The sequence below is a fragment of the Brassica napus genome, chromosome C2, assembly GCF_020379485.1.
Source record: "Brassica napus cultivar Da-Ae chromosome C2, Da-Ae, whole genome shotgun sequence".
Lineage (NCBI taxonomy): Eukaryota > Viridiplantae > Streptophyta > Magnoliopsida > Brassicales > Brassicaceae > Brassica > Brassica napus.
Window position 1 is genome coordinate 51787043 of NC_063445.1, and position 18238 is coordinate 51805280.

At 32.5% G+C, this 18238-nt stretch overlaps 2 protein-coding genes and 1 pseudogene across 2 annotated transcripts; all 3 read left to right on the forward strand.

Annotated features, from left to right (window-relative positions):
- The first annotated feature begins 3682 nt into the window (after window positions 1–3682).
- On the forward strand, window positions 3683–4261 carry LOC106424550 (60S acidic ribosomal protein P2-3). Its single transcript, XM_013865316.3, has one exon. The coding sequence runs from the start codon at window positions 3746–3748 to the stop codon at window positions 4085–4087; it is 342 nt and encodes a 113-aa protein (XP_013720770.1). The 5' UTR covers window positions 3683–3745; the 3' UTR covers window positions 4088–4261.
- A 1607-nt stretch (window positions 4262–5868) lies between these two features.
- LOC106414239 (uncharacterized acetyltransferase At3g50280-like) lies at window positions 5869–6348 on the forward strand. The gene has a single exon (XM_013854924.1). The coding sequence runs from the start codon at window positions 5869–5871 to the stop codon at window positions 6346–6348; it is 480 nt and encodes a 159-aa protein (XP_013710378.1).
- A 7950-nt stretch (window positions 6349–14298) lies between these two features.
- On the forward strand, window positions 14299–16198 carry LOC106421596 (annotated as a pseudogene).
- Window positions 16199–18238: the final 2040 nt, after the last annotated feature.

Below are 18238 nucleotides of genomic sequence, written 5' to 3' on the forward strand. Positions count from 1 at the left end.
AGATCCGTGATTGGGTCTATTTAAAAATGAAGGACACAAAGCAGCATCATACATAGGTAGGTGTCCACGTAGAGAGAAAAAAGGAAACAAGAAGAAGAGAAAGTTATGGAAAAACATATCTTTACGTAACATATGGGCCCGTTAAGTACCTTTTTTATTTGCTTTGAGATGTTATTTTTCATGCAGCAAGCCATTGGGGACCTCACAGGCTCCCCTAACTACATATATTTTAAGCCATTATAAAGCATATGACAGTGTAACCTTTTGTGACTTGAGTATTAGCAAGCCGATTACTTTCTTTACCACTATCTTATCTCACTTGGATGTTTCCTTTAAATAATAAGAATCAATTAAGAATGTAACAATGCATAAATAAGAAACAAACCTGTGAAAAAGATATAAAGCCACAACTTTCTTCCTTGTTAAGTATTCCCTCCTTACCAAGAACCAATTAGCAGAAAAGAGTATTCACTAAACAATACCTTAAAGCAGATATGAAATTTTAAACTGATTCAGAAACATATCCAGATTGTGAAGAAAAGAATCCATATCTGATTGACAGCTAGGGAAGATGGAGTCAGTTTGTTTCTATGTCACAAGCAAACTTTCTTTTGGCCTTGGTGGGAAAGAGAAGCTTGCCTTGTACATAGTAAAGCCAAAGTTTAAATAGATATAACCCCACAATTTTATTACTATATATATGTATCTCCTGTATTGTATAGGGACCTTACACATGATCATGATGGTGTCCTTCTGGTATTGATTCTTACAGTGATTGTGTGAGTAAAGGCATCTCAATATTTCCCTCTAGCGTTTTCTAATTGCGTGCTCTATGTAAGAGTAGGTTACCAAAGTAGAATAAATTAGAAAGAAGGGAAGAAAGGTTGACACATACCTCAGTTATGTCCCTTTCATAAAGGTTTTGTCTAAGTTATAAGAAATGTTTAGGATAGTTATTGATGTACATCATACATACATATATCAGTTGTGTGTAGCAAGTTGTCTCTCAGACTTAAGGCCATCAAACAAAGCCATATGTAATGGGAAAAAGGAAAAAAACTCTAACTGACATTATATCTCAAAGTGTGTACAACTGTAGTTCTGCTTCATAAACACACAGGGAGGCATACACCATTATATTAGTGCAACTTGTTTCCATGCTAGGACTTGGCAACAAACAAAATGAAATCTGATGTACAAAAGGAACTGCAAACATATAACATGAGATAGTAAGAATATGTGACAACAAGAAACAGAAATGAAAACTAAATGATCTTGGCTGTTGCAGTTTTCCTTCTGCGCAAAATTGAGGTTGCTAGTTGCTTAGGATCCCACTACTTGTGTCTGAGAACTCATGGGTGAAACAGGATCCGAGAGAAGAAAATCGCTCCAGCAGAATGTAGTATCCGGTGCTTGAGCCCCTTGGTTGATACTAAGAGAAGACGATGAGGAAGAAGAACATGAAGATGTGGTTCCACTGACCAGATGATATGGCTAGAGAAATGAAATGAAGTAGTTTGATAGATTCTTGTCATGTTTTAAAGAAGTAAGTTAGCAATTAGGTATCTTCTTTACCTGCTGCCAATGATTCTGTGACACTGAATGATAAGCTCTTCTTCATGGGGAGAGAAGCTATCATGTTTAAGGTCAGGTCTTAAGTAATTAGTCCATCTCAGTCTACCGCTCTTTCCACATCGATTCAAAACCTGCTTTCTTGGGGATCAAACTCCAGTTTCCTACACCATGGATTGCAACATAAGTGAGGATCTTAGCGTCTTCTTCTGCGGTCCAGTGACCTTTCTTGACATTGGACTTGTCACAGCATGGAGGTCTTCCCATCTTTTTGAGTATTCAGACACAAGAGAGAAGAAGAAGCTGAGAAATGTCTGAAAGTATCTGCTTTATGGAAATAGAATGATGCAATGTGAAAGATCTGAGAGAGAAACAGAAGGTGAGGATCTCATGCTTTGAAGGCTCCTAATTAACGGTAATTGCATGATTGTTACACTTCATTAGATATATAGAGCTTCCAAGTGCATGACGTAGATTAGACAACTATCATGGCGTGTATATACACTACAGAATGTATATTAATAGTTTAATACACATCATCATCATGTGTTGCTTGCTTGAGGTTGATGATAAAAACAAACTGACTTATACTAAAGTTTTGGTCATAACTGAACATGATTTTTTTTTTAAAGAGTTTGATTTTACTTATTAGTCTTAACAGAGGACTAGTCTGTCTAATTGATAAAGGTGCTGTTCGTTTGCTCACTGATCCATCTGGGTGAAGAGGTAAATCGATGTTCTACATTATAATGTTACATTCAGATGAATCACCCAGCTGAATTTTAAAAAACTCATCTCAAATTCTCACCCAAATGAAAGTGAGTCTTGATGATGTATCTCGATACAGATGCATCTAATTCAGTCCAAAATAATAAATGACAAAAATAACTTTTTAAAATCAAAATATTATTTTCAAACCAAAATTCTATTTTTTTTTGCATATACATTTTTCCGCTAGAACCGAAAGATGTATTTTCCCGCCAAAACTAAAAAACAATCTTTCCCGCCAAAAACGCAAAAATGCATTTTTTCGCAAAAAAAACGTAAAACACACATTTCCATAAAAACGCACATTTCGGCCAAACCAGCAAAACCACACTTTTCGGCCAAAAAGGTAAAACACACTTTCCCGTCAAAACCGTAAAAATGCATTTTTCCGCCAAAAATGTTAAACCGCAAAAATGCATTTTCCGCCAAAACAGGAAAACCGTATTTTCCCGCCAAAACCGGAAAACGCATTTCCCTACCAATACCGCAAAAACGCATTTTTCCGCCAAAACCGAAAATCTCATTTTCCCGCCAAAACCGCAAAAACGCATTTTCCCGCCAAAACCGCAAAACTCATTTTCTCGTCAAACCGCAAAAACACACTTTTCGTCCAAAACACATTTTTCGTCAAAACCACAAAAACAAACTTTTCCCGCCAAAACCGCAAAAACACATTTTCCCGCCAAAACCGCAAAAAACGTATTTTCCCGCCAAAACCGCAAAAAACGTATTTTCTCGTCAAACCCGCAAAAACACATTTTTCGTCAAAAACACATTTTCCTCCAAAACCGCAAAAACGTATTTTTCGCCAAATGCGCAAAAACTCATTTTTCCGCCAAAACCACAAAAATGCATTTTCCCGCCAAAACCACAAAAATGCATTTTTTCGTCAAAAACACATTTTTCCTTAAAAACCGTAAAAATATTTTCGCCAAAACCGTAAAAATATTATTTTCCGCCAAAACATAAAAAAAAAAATATTTTTATTACCAAGTTCACCTGGATGCAGATGTAAATTAGAAAATGAAAAGCAAACGAACATAGTTGCATTCAGATGATTCGATGCAAAATGAAAAAACGAACTAACACCCAGGTGTCTTATCAAAGATGTACTAACGAACAGGCCAAAGTAAGCACAAAACAAAACACACAAACTGATTTAGATTACTAAACCACAATGGTTTACATAAAAAAAAAAATTATTATCCTCATTAATGGGCAAACATATGGGCCCAGTAAAGGCCCACATTCGGCTCGCTTTCGTGTAGCGTACGTACGAAGGAAAACCCTAGAATCTCCTCCTCATTATGGGGAGAGCACTATCAAAACCCCTTTAAATACACAATTCTAAAATGCCCCTCTCAAACCCTAGCAGTCAAAAATTCTCTTAGAGTAAAAAAAAAAGATGAAGGTGATCGCTGCTTTCCTACTCGCGAAGCTCGCCGGAAACGAGAAGCCGACCAAAAATGATCTGAAGAACATCTTCGATTCCGTTGGCGCTGAGTTCGACGAGGCGGAGACAGATCTGCTCTTTTCTCTCGTGAAGGATCACGACGTGGCCGAGCTGATCGCGGCTGGGAGGGAGAAGATGGGGGCGCTCTCGTCCGGTGGTGCAGGTGTCGCTATGGTGGCTGGAGCAGGAGGCGACGCTCCTTCGGCGGCTGAGCCAGCGGCGGAAACGAAGAAGGTTGAGGAGGAGAAGGAAGAGTCGGACGATGGTGAAGGCATGATGAGTCTTTTCGATTGATTTTAGTTTATGACAGAAGGCTTGGAGGATCTGATCTTATCTGAAATATTTATCGCTTTTTCTTTTTTTTTTTAAAAATGGATGGATCGTTGTTGATAATACCTTTTTAAGGATTATTAAAGACTTGTTATCTATCGTTAAATGATCTATCTTAATTATGTTACTCAGTTATGATTTTGTTGCCTGAAAGTTGAACACCACAGTTTCACCATGCGTTTCTTTGATAAATGGTTTTAGTAGTTTGGGGATAATTGTTTGTGGCTAAGGTTAGTGTAGGCGCTGTGTAGCAGAGACGAATATAAACTTACCAAGAGCTGATTGTTTAGGATACATCAATTTTAGATTTTGAAAGGTACGCTGAAAATACACATTTTGTAAATATGGATGTGACTCTTCTAATCGGTTTCTTCCTCATTGTTAACTTTTTTTATTGATACACTCAGAAACTAACTGTGAAACTGAAGCTGACACTTTATTGAGAGACTCTTTGGAGCTGCTCTTGTTTCTGCCGATTGCGAGTCTCTCTTGTTAGACTGTATATCATGGGCTCTAGTATTTGGGCTTTTGACTTTGTTCCTAATGAGCCTCTCGAAACCCAATTGCGTGATAGTGCGTGCGATGAGAAAATTTTTACTGACATCGTGGCATTTGAAAATCCGCCATCGTGTAAAATATGTCATCCTATCTTAAAATAACTTTTCGAAAGGTACTTTTTACGTAAGAAATTAGTATAAAATTCATAAACTAATGATAAAGAAACGAAGACCTCAATGCGGCTTAGCTGTTAACTATTATTTCATAAACAGACAAAGAAAAAATCTAAACTTGTAGTCGGTGTTTGTATTAAAGGTACTACAGTTAACTAGAATTATAGAATTTTTTCTCAAATTTTTTTTTATAAAAATAACGATTTCCTTAAGAAAAAAAATGATCTTTAGCTCATACTTTACCCAATTTTAAAATCTTAAAAATGTTTAAGTGGTTCAGTAGACCATTTTTTACCACCTTTCACCTAGTCCTAAAGTTAAAGATCATAAACTAAAAAGACTAGTGACGTTATTCACTGTAATATACGCTATGATTGAACTAAATATAATCGTAACATTCAATAATATTCTGCATATATATGATCAGTTTCCTATAAAGTTAGTTTCATGGCAAAGCCCTTTCTCAAAAAAAAAAAAAAAAAAGTTAGTTTCATGGCAGCTTCCTTGGACCTCTAGAGTAGTATATAATAGACGGTAATGAAGCAACAAAACCAAAGCCAAGTCTCAAGAGAAGAAAAAAAAAACACAAAGACTCTTTCGTGCGACACAGGCAAGAGTCTTGAGACCCAAGAAACCAGAAAAAAGATGCTTGAAATCGTAGCAATATGGGGCAAGATGGTGACGAGTATTATGCTCATTTGGGCGATGTACTCGCAATACACCCCCCCCCCCCCCCCCCCCCCCGCCATATCCGATCTCACCTGGAGATGCACTTCTAAAAACTCCTCGGATGGCTCTCATTCTACGTCCACATCAAGTTCAGATAAGTTAACAAATCGACTCGAATAATAAATAATTTGACGAGTAACAGATAATGGGATCTGCTAATCAGGCCCATACCGTTAGACCACGTGGTAGTTTTGAACTGTTAGGTGAGATCGAATCATCTATATATACATACACTCGGCATATGAAGCGTTTGGTGAGATTGAATCATTTAAATATACGCACATCCCTCTTGATCACTACACTGACTCACCCATTGGTGTATAATCAGTTTTTTTTTAAAAAAAAATGGCAGATGATGTTGTAGTGGTCTCTGAGACCATAGTTCGACCAGAGAGCAACGAGGATGGATCGGATCGGGTTAAGATCCATCTCACTCCATGGGATCTCATCTTCCTTCGAACTGAATACGCACAAAGAGCTCTTATCTTCCCGAAACCCGACCCGAAAGTGAACGTGATCTCTCAGCTGAAGTCCTCTCTTTCCGCAGCTTTGAAGATCGTCTATCCATTCGCTGGACGTCTAGTGAAGATCCGCAACGAAGACGACGAAACGGCGTCGTTTTACATAGACTGCGATGGTTCGGGTGTCAAATTCGTGCATGCAGATGCTAAAACTGTGTCGGTGAGCGATGTTTTGGAACGTTCGGGGGATAACTGGAACGCGTTTTTTCCAGCAAACGGAGTTGAAAGCTTAGAAGGTGTCACGGAGTCTTTGCTTGCTCTCCAAGTAACGGAGTTAAAAGACGGAATCCTCATCGGGAACTGAACCAGGAAGCATGGAGATTCAAACGTCTTTATGGTCTCACGTTTTGGATAAATTATTGGCTGATGCTGAATTTTTACAGCATGTCTTATGTGTTCATCCAAGTCGATTGTAATTCCTTCTTTTATGTTCTACATTTCTGCTACGCAATCTGTGTGTTAAAGAAATAAGAAAAAATCATATTCGGTGTGATAATTGCACTTTTGTCTTCAAAAGCAACACTATATTTAAACCATAGACGATATTTAGTCAGAATGGGGCCTCTACATTAAACTAAAATATTTATAGTGGAGGCATATAGATTTGGATTAATAACTTACACTAAATTTTTGTTGGGTTCAATGGCTCCCACCTTGTTCTATGTGGCTCCGCCACTGATAGTGCTAGTGGTAGCTAGTACACTAACCCCTCCAAGGGCTTTTGTTCAAACTTGTTTCTCAAGTTTACGATAATATTTAATGGAAAATATATTATTTAAAACAAATGAACCTCTGCTACATCACCATAAATTAATCAGAAATATACCACCTGCCAATTTAAATATTAGGTGAAATTGTGAAAGCAACACCATATTAAACTCTAGACAATGGTAGTTAATTTTGATATTTAACTTTTAATTTTTTTTAATAAATTAATTGAAATTAGTACTATATTTTAAGAATCAAAATGTGTTATAAAATTCAATAATTTGTGTTATTTTGTGTGTATACAACTATACACTACAAAAAATACTTGTTTAGCATCACTTATTTGTATATTTGCATTAATTATAAATGATGTAAAAAGTTTTGCATCACTTAATTAAATTACTTTGAATGTGGTGATGCAAATAATTTGCATCATTATATTAACAACTGATATAAAAATATATTTTATTTGCATTAGTTATTGTATATGATGTTAATATGTATCAATTGTGAAAATTGAAATTAATACATACATCAATTTTCCAAATGATGTTAATGTTAGTATCCGTGAAAATAAATGATTTCAATTATTTATTTAATAATAAATAAAATAAATTCTATTTCTATTTTAAAAGTAGTTTAATAATTATGAAACTTAATTTAAATATTATTGTAATTTTAAAATTACGAACGTCAATTAAGTCAATAAAATTTGATGTCAAAAATATTTTTGTATTCATAACTTTCTTTCTATTGAAAATACAAATATATAGGAGAAAAAACACTAAAAAGATATACTGAGAAGTCTCAAGAAAAACAAATGAACTGAAAAAAAAGAAAAAGTGGTAAAACAAGCCATAAAATACTAATTACATTTTGGATTTATATGGCAGTGTAGTTTTAATGAAATCGAAATAAATGTGACATAATCACGTTTTGAATTTGTATGGCAAGATAATAGATATTATTCGGGTATGTGTCAAAATATATATGTGTGCAGAAAGCTCTTTAATTGTTTCATGAAGTTAAAAACTGAATATGTTTAATGTCAACTTGACTTTTTGAGTTGTTTTTTTTTAAATTAAATTTGAGTTTCAGTATTCGATATTTCAATGAATAATTTGGAAGTTTTATTTAATGAAATAAACAAAAAAAAATCTAGCAAAATGTATGCCGTTTATTATCACCTTCTACAATAACTAGCTCCTTTCTCCGCGCCACACGCAGATAATATATTTAAATTTGTTACATTTATTATTTTTATCTGTATGTGAATTTTTGTATATTAAATTATATATAACTAATTTTCAAATTTGATTTTTTTATATATTTTTAGTTTGAAGTAAGTATTTCTATTATATGTAACACAATTAACTAATAAAATATGAAGAATCAAGTCCGAGATTTTAGAGTTATGTAAGAAAATATAATTATGTATAGAACATAAATTATCTTAGTTTAAAAGATCGGAATCTCATCTCAAATAAATTCACGAAAATAAAAAGTACTCCAATAACCTACTTAAAATATAAAACCCCATTTAAAAAAAAAAGCGTACTTAATAATATTTTTTTACGTGTAATAGTTGAAAACTGACAATTGGATATCGATCTAGAATATTATTTTAATATATCTAATGGTAAAATATTAATTGTAATAAATAAATTTTGAATTTTGTAATATTACATGAATTAGAAGTCTTTAAAATCTAAAATCTATTTTATTAACATAATATATTTTTTATTCATTTATTATTTTGACGCTGCAAAATATTGCTTTAGTTTTATTTGTATATTAATTTTTTAATAATTTTGTTTCTTTTTAAGTAATTTTAAAACTATCAAGAATATAATATATTTAAAATTATTTATTTAAATTTATCCAAATATGATGTCTCATTTTTATGTGTGTTTGCGTTGAGCATATTTAATTTGTACTTTGTATATTTAATAACACCTTGTTGCGTGCCGTTTTACGGTTTTAATAGATGTGTTGTCATTTCATTTTTATTACTACTAACATGATTTTTTAGTGATCAGTGATAATGTATTTTTAACGTTATATATTATATTTTATCATATATTTTCTAACTCTTCATGCTGACACTTTTTTTAGAATCATTTTAATTAGATAATAGGTTTAAAGATGTAAATAAAACTGTGTATGTTGTAAATTTAGACTTTTTAGTGTAACTGAGCACTATCAATTATGAAAATTATATTATGATTTTATTTTACTAAATTTTTTTTCTGTGTATTTTTTTTGTTTTATTTTGTATTTTTACAATTTTATTGTCTTATTCTTTAATTGCAGAGAATTGCTATTTCTAATTTTTGTTTCATATACCTTAAAAGTCTTCGGTTAATTTTTGTTTGTTTTCTTTCTCCAATTACAATGTACAGTTCGACTGTTTCTTTTTTTGGGATCAAACTACTAATATCATCAGATAGAAAAACTTAAACTCCAAGAATGAAGTGAGTATTTGTGATAGAGAAAACTAATTTAGCCACTAATATAGTGAGATATTATAATATTAGGAGGTATGGAAACTCTTCTCTGTTGTCCTACGCTGGACATAATTAAGTTGTTGTCAATTGATTCTATATTTGTGATAACTGGAAATACATATTTATGTCTTCCTTACATCATCTTTAATTGGTTTACGGTTCGACCATTTCTAATATACTGAGAGTAACATAATATTAGATGTTGATTATCTCCTTCCACTTTACAATTTTGTCCTCATATCTATATAGAGTTAGTTTATAGATTACTCTATCTGTTTCAAAATTTAATCAGCTTTAATTAAAATCTGCAATATTTAATAGTTATTACTTTAGAAAACTGTCATTTAATATATAAATTTAATCAATTATACAGTAATTTACATAATGTAATTGGTTACACAATATCCAATAAATATAAAGTTACATTGAAATATAAAAACAATTTATATAGTGAAACAAAAAATACTTTTAAACCATTATATTATAAAATTAAAGGAATATTCAAATTATATTGAAACATTAGAATAGTAAGAATCAGAAAAGCTGAAATCTCAACGCCGATCATTTACGTCGGTCATGCCTTAGACCATCTCCAATGTATTCCTCTATTTTTTTCTCTAAAATAGAGGAATTTCATAATAGAGATGGATTTGTCTCTCATGTATTTTTATATTTTCTCTCCTAAAAAGAATATTCTTTCTAAATTTACAAATCATATTTTTTATATGTGAAAGTTGAAAACCAGCTCAATTTATTTTAGTATTTTATAAAATTATGATATTATTTACACTAAATATTTCTTTACAAACTATTATGTAAATAAAAAAATATAATTATATTTATATAAATAATATATTTCACAAAAAAAATATTTTCGGTTGTAATTGTTTAAGTAAAAAGTCAAAGGATCATTTCGTAAAAACAAATAGAGGAGGAGACATGGCAAAAATATTGTTTCTCATTGGCCGATTATTTTCGACTACATGGACACTCTATCTGAGGTTTATATCCTCCAGTTTTAATTAAAATCTGTAATATTTAAAAGTTATTAATTTAGAAAATTGTCATTTAATATATAAATTTAATCAATTACACAGTAATTTACATAACTTAATTGGCCACACAATATCAAATAAGTATAAAGTTACATTGAAATATAAAAACAATTTATATAGTGAAACAAAAAATACTTTTAAACCATTATATTATAAAGCAAATGAAATATTCAAATTATGTTTAGAATAGTAAGAATCAGAAAAGCTGAAATCTCAACGTCGATCATTTATGTCGGCCGTGCCTTAGACCATCTCCAATGTACTCCTCTATTTTTTTTCTCTAAAATAGATGAACTTCATAATATAAATGAATTTGTCTCCGAAGTATTTTTCTATTTTCTCTCCTTAAAAATAATATTCTTGATATATTATTTTCTAACTTTACAAATAATACTTTTTATTTGTGAAAGTTGAAAACCAACCCAATTTATTTTAGTATTTTATAAAATTATGATATTATTTACACTAAATATTTCTTTCCAAACTATTATGTAAATAAAAAAATATAATTATATTTATATAAATAATATATTTCACTAAAAAAATATTTTTGGTTATAATTGTGTAAGTAAAAAGTTAAAGGAACATTTTGTAAAAAAAAATAGAGGAGGTGACATGGCAAAAATATAGTTTCTCATTGGCCGATTATTTTCGCCTACGTGGACACTCTATCTAAGGCTTATATCCTCATTTTATTACTTGTTTGATTTTAGTATTTTATAAAATTATGATATTATTTACACTAAATATTTCTTTACAAACTATTATGTAAATTAAAAATATAATTATATTTATATAAATAATATATTTCACTAAGGTTATAATTGTTTATGTAAAAAGTTAAAAGATCATTTTGTAAAAAAAAAATAGAGGAGGTGACATAGCAAAAATATAGTTTCTAATTGGCCGATTATTTTCGCCTACGTGGACACTTTATCTAAGGCTTATATCCTCCTTTTATTATTTATTTTAGTATTTTATAAAATTATGATATTATTTACACTAAATATTTATTTACAAACTGTTATGTAAATAAAAAATATAATTATATTTATATAAATAATATATTTGACTAAAAATATATTTTCAGTTATAATTGTTTAAGTAAAGAGTTAAAGGATCATTTTGTAAAAATAAATAGAGGAGGTGACATGGCAAAAATATTGTTTCTCATTGGCCGATTATTTTCGCCTACGTGGACACTCTATCTAAGGCTTATATCTTTATTTTATTACTTGTTTGATTTTAGTATTTTATAAAATTATGATATTATTTACACTAAATATTTCTTTACAAACTATTATGTAAATAAAAAATATAATTATATTTATATAAATAATATATTTCACAAAACAAATATTTTTGGTTATAATTGTTTAAGTAAAAAGTTAAAGGATCATTTTGTAAAAACAAATAGAGCTGGTGACATGGCAAAAATATAGTTTCTCATTGGCCGATTATTTTCGCCTAAGTGGACACTCTATCTAAGGCTTATATCCTCATTTTATTACTTGTTTGATACACACTTTACTTCGTGGAGAACAAAAGCGATTTTTTTTTTGTTTTTTGTAATTTGTTAAAAATAGTAAAACTCTTGCAAGACCTTACTTTTGAGTTTTGAGTGATTGTATTTTTTTCATGTTTAATCATAATAATTAACTAAGTAATGAGATTATCAATTTCATTATTTTTAGATAAAAAGACATTAAGTCTCTTTAATCTAAATCTCGGTTCGGTTTTAGGTTATTTTTTTATTTTTAATCTCCTAAAATATCACTACTATTCTAAATCTATATTTATTTTGGTTTGTTGGGTTAAAATGCTTGAGGTTTTTGGTTTTTTGGGTGATAAACCAAAAACTATTATTATTAGTTTGGTTCATGTTATATGAGTTTTAGACAGTCTTGATATCGAACCAATAGTTTCATATTATAATTTCTAAACGCATGCAAAATCAAATCAAATCAAATCTAGATAATAGTAAAAGACAAAGAAAATTATTAAGACAAATTATTTCTCTACAATTTATCCGATTGTAAAAGGAAACATTAAAAAAAAAAATCTAATTTCAACTATTATTTAGTAAAAAAGAGGTATGCAATGATATGTTACTGTAATCGAGTTTGAGAGGTTTGTGAAGGAAAAAAAATGTCAATTAGTTTCTTGAAAATTGTATTTCAATTTCTATGTAGAACCTTTGTATAATCCGTTGAACTATGCATGTGAGTATATTGACAAAAAAAACCCATAAAATATTATATTAGAAAAACGATATTGTTAAAGTTTATTTAGGAAAGAACATTACAATAAATTTGTAAAGTTGGTCTGAGAAGCTCTCTACATGTGTCACGTTAGCATATTCATTCTTGAATTGCTGTGAGACTGTCACGTGGCAAACATGAACACATTAATCTCACGTGTTTTCTTTTAATATCTAGGAGATTGAAAGTAGTGTTACCAAAAAAAAATTTAATTGAAAGTAAAACTGTACTCCCTCCGTTCCTAAAAGATAGACTTTTTAGTATTTTCACACATATTAAGAAAACACATTAAACTACCATAATAAATGTATCGTTTTCTGTAATTTTCAATTTTCAATAACTTTTAACCAATAGTAATTCAATAAAGACAATTAATTTTCTTGAAGTTTACAATTTTTTCATAGAAAACACAAAAAATACATCTTTCTGAAACAAACGTTTTTTCTAGAAAGTCTATTATTAAGGAACGGAGGGAGTATTATTTATGACTATCCAGAGTTTTTTTTGTCAAACGTTCCTTTACTGATATTTTCCACCCATCACTGCTCTATAGTAACTTAGTAAGCTTATCCCATTGATTTTTTTTTAAACATCAAAAATTGCATTTTTTTTTTTATTTTGGGTAATTTATCGGATTAAAGAGTTAGACGTGGTCACGAATTAATGTAAAAACAAAATTCTTTGAGTACATAACCCGTTATCGTGTAAAACCTGTCACCACCATGTCTCTTAATAAATTTTCAAAAGCTACTTTTATGTGAGAAATTAATTGTCAATTTTATAGATTAAAGATAAAGAAACGAAGACCTTAATTACGTAAATGCGGCCTAGCTGTTAACTATTATCTAAACTTGTAGTCGAAGGTGTACTAAAGTCACTACAGTTGACTACAATTATAGTTATAATGATTGGCTTAAGAAAAATTATCTTTGGCTCATACTTTATCGAATTTTTAAATCTTAAAAATATACTTTCCTTTGTTTCTATATAAATGTCACTTTTACATTTTCACGCATATTAAGAAAATGACGGAATTGTATATAAGTTGGTATTAATTTTACTTCTCTGACCAATAGTATTTGAGATAAATAAAATTATTTATAAAATCAATGCAGTTTTCAATTAATTTTTAGCTTAAAGTAAGTATAATTTGTAAAGTGACATTTTTCTGTAACAAAAAAGGTTAAAATGACAGTTATTATGAAACAGAGGAAGTACTATCTAAGTTTTTTTTAATATAAGTCGTTTTAGAGAATTTTTTATGTTCCAAATTATATGACGTTTTCGGTTTTCTATGTAAAATTTATTAACATTTATTTTACAAATGATAATATACCTTTTATTTTATTATTGATTGATTTGTGGTTAGGTAAATAATTAATGATGTTTTTGTTTAGAAAATATAAAAAATTAATGTTTTTTTAATCTATATGCACAATTCTAAAACGACTTATATTAAAAAATGGAGGGAGTATCTAACTAGCTTTTATAGAACCGTAAGGATAATCAGTAGACCATTTTCTAGCGCCTTTCACCTAATCCTAAAGTTAAGATCGTCAACAACAAAGACTAGTGACGTTAATACACCCTGAAAGTAAACTAAATATAATTAAGAAACAAAATTATCGTAACGATTTCCACAAGATAATAATATTCTGCATATATATTATCAGTTCCCTATAAAGTTAGTTTCATGGCAGCTTCCTCGGACCTCTACAGTTCTATATAAACGCCGGTAACGAAGCAACCAAACCAAATCAGAACACACTTAACAAGTCTCAAGAGAGAAAAAAAACACAAAGACTCTCTCTTGCAACACAAGCAAAGAGTCTTGTGACACAAGAAACCAAAAAAAAAATGCTTGAAACCGTAGCAATATGGGGCAAGATGGTGACGAGTATTATGCTCATTTGGGCGATGTACTCGCAATACATCCCTCGCCATATCCGATCTCACCTAGAGATATACTTCTACAAACTCCTCGGATGGCTCTCATTCTACGTCCACATCAAGTTCACCGAGCACATAGACGAAGGTCTCAAGAGAAGCGAGAACTACGACGCTATACGCAACTACCTCTCCACCAATACCGCAGCTCGTGCTCAAAGGCTAAAGGCCAACGAGTCCAAAAACAGCAAGTCGTTGGTGCTTAGCATGGACGACCACGAGGAAGTCGAAGATGTGTTCAACGGTGTGAAGGTGAAGTGGTACTCCAACGTGAAGGTGACTCAGACACAATCTAACTACGGTCGGAACAACTCGTACGAGAGAAGGTTCTTTACACTCACTTTCCACAGACGACACAGAGGGATGATCATAGACACTTATATAACTCATGTTTTGAGAGAAGGGAAAGCTATTGGTGTGAGGAACAGAGAGAGGAAGCTTTACACTAACAACTCGAGCTCAGAGTGGTATCCATGGATGTCAGGGAAGTGGAGCAATGTTCCTTTTCATCATCCCGCGACGTTCGAGACTTTGGCTATGGATCCTGAGAAGAAAGAGAGGATCAAGAAGGATTTGGTGAAGTTTAGCAAAGGGAAAGATTATTACAAGAAGGTTGGGAAGGCGTGGAAGAGAGGTTACCTCTTGTTTGGTCCTCCAGGGACAGGGAAGTCCACTATGATATCTGCAATAGCAAACTTCTTGGACTATGATGTGTATGATCTTGAGTTAACGACTGTGAAGGATAACTCAGAGCTGAAGAAGCTGTTGCTTGAGACACAAGGTAAGTCTATAGTTGTGATTGAAGATATAGATTGCTCTCTTGATCTTACGGGTCAGAGAAAGACAAAGAAGGAGGAAGATGGTGAGGAGGAGAAGGATAAGAAGAAGGAGAAGAAGGATAAGGAAGAAGATGAGAAAAAGAGTAAAGTGACATTGTCAGGGCTATTAAACTCCATTGATGGGTTATGGTCAGCTTGTAGTGATGAGAAGATTATTATATTCACTACAAACTTTGTGGATAAGCTTGATCCTGCGTTGATAAGGAGAGGGAGGATGGACAACCACATTGAAATGTCTTATTGTAGGTTTGAAGCATTCAAGGTTTTGGCTAAGAACTACTTGGAGATTGAGTCACATGAGTTGTATGGAGAGATTGAGAGGTTGCTTGAGGAAACAGACATGTCTCCTGCTGATGTAGCAGAGACTTTGATGCCCAAGTCTGATGAAGAAGATGCGGATGTTTGTATCAAGCGTTTGGTCAAGACTGTGGAGGAGGAGAAGGAGAAGGCAAAGAAGTTGGCTGAGGAAGAAGAGAAGAGTAAAGCAGAGAAGGAAGAGAAGAGGAAGAAGAATAAAGAAGAGGAGGCAGATAACAAGAAGACAGAGGAAGACGAGAAGAAAGTTTGAGGGATCAAAAGAAAATGGTGACCTATCTGAGAAGAATGGTACCAACTAAAAGGGTATAAGGAAAAGAAGTGAAGCCTGATGTGTGTTGTTTTATTTGTGTGTTGTGTGGATTGAATAAGGTCGTTCTATTAGGCCATCTTAAGTATATAGTTGGTTGTTCTATTAGGCCATCTTAAGTATATATTTGATTGTTGTATTAGGCCGTCTCTTAAGTATATATATTTGATTGTTGTATTAGGCCATCTTTAAGTAAATATTTGATTGTTGTATTAGGCCATCTTAAGTATCTTATTTGATTGTTCTAATGTTTTCAAGTACCACCTATATTTATTCTCTTAGCAAAGGTTCAGGTTATCTCTGCCATATTTGTTCTAGGAAGATGGCAGACTAACCAAATCCAAGCATAAGACGACTTGTCATGAACTTAATGGTGTAAAAATGGTAGGCAGTATTAAGACAAACAATCTAGAAGCACAACTTGCTTCTCAAATCGTAAAGGGTTCATGCAGAAGTAGCATCTAGAAAGAGCTTGCTCGGTTCACCAGTCAAGGTGGATGGGAGGCTAATCTATTATATATATATGCCGGAGATAAACTTGAAAGTAACTTGAGTAACAAGTTATCCATACCGAGTTAGATTTGGAGTTATCCAAAATAATATAAGTCCTAGTGAGTTTAGGATTAAAGAGTTTTATATATAAGCAATGCGTGTGTGTGTTGGCTTCGTGTGAGTTTTTATGAGCTTTGTGGTTTGAGGTTTTGAGCATATTTTCCTCAAGTGATTAATAAGAAGAGTTTCTTATTGAGAGTTATATTGTGTGTATTCTTGAGACATGATAACTATATTTGGTATCAGAGCCATACAGCAACGATCCTGATCAAACCGTAACCATGGGAGACATCACGACGTATGTGAAACCTAAAGGAGGCATAGGGCCTTCTTCGATCAGCTGTCCCATGTTGAATACAACCAACTATACCGTTTGGGCTATGCGGATCAAGGTTTTATTGAAGGTGCATGAAGTCTGGGATGTTGTTGAAATCGAATCCGACGACAGCAAGAAAAATAACATGGCCACAGCATTACACTTCCAATCAATACCTGAAGCGCTGATATTACAGATTGGAGAATTAGATACTACAAAGAAAGTCTGGGAGGCCATTAAAGCAAGACATATGAGAGCAGATAGAGTTCGAGAAGCTCGTCTACAGACTCTAAGTGCAGAGTTTGATCGATTAAAGATAAAAGAAACAGATACAATTGACGAATTTGTTGGAAAATTATCAGAAATCTCTTCGAAGTCAGCCTCTTTGGGTGAAACTATTGAAGAAACCAAACTTGTCAAAAAATTCCTTAAAAGTCTTCCGAGAAAGAAGTAAATTCACATTGTGGCGTCCTTAGAACAAGTACTTGACCTAAAAACCACAACATTCGAAGATATTATTGGACGTTTAAAGGCTTTCGAGGAACGTATAGCAGAGGAAGAAGAAGAACAAGATGATCAAACAAAACTGATGTATGCAAATAATGACGCTCAACAACACAATCGTGACAACACCAACAACAACCGTGATAACAATGGCTACAGAGGACGAGGCAGAGGAGGACGGTTTTATAACAGAGGAAGAGGTCGTGGGCGGTCAACTTACAACTACGGTGGTGATCTTTCAAGGATAACATGCTTTAGGTGCGATAAGAACGGTCACTTCGCCATGAACTGTCCCGATCGTCTACTAAAGCTACAAGAAACACGTGAAGCTAAAGATGAAGATACACAAGAAGCTGAAGATCTAATGATGCACGAAGTCATACTCTTAAACGAAAGGAACATGAATCCTCAAGACTTCGAGACGAATGTGGCGGGAGAGAATACATGGTATTTAGACAATGGAGCAAGCAACCACATGACTGGAAATAGGGATTATTTCCACACCATCAACGAGATGATCATAGGAAAGGTACGTTTTGGCGATGACTCACGCATCGACATCAAGGGAAAGGGTTCCGTTCTGTTCATTAGTGGAGATGGAGAGAAGAGAGTTCTAGCTGATGTGTACTACATACCTGACCTAAGGAGCAACATCATCAGTCTCGGCTAGGCCACAGAGTCAGGCTGTGATATACGGATGCGAGGAGACTATCTCACCTTACATGATAAAGACGGAAGGTTGATCACGAGAGCCAAGAGATCAAAGAACAGATTATACAAGGTTCTCATGGAAGGTGCTAATCCAAAGTGTCTCCAATCGATGGCGACTAGTGAAGGAGATAAATGGCATGCAAGGTTAGGTCACATTGGGAGAGAGTCA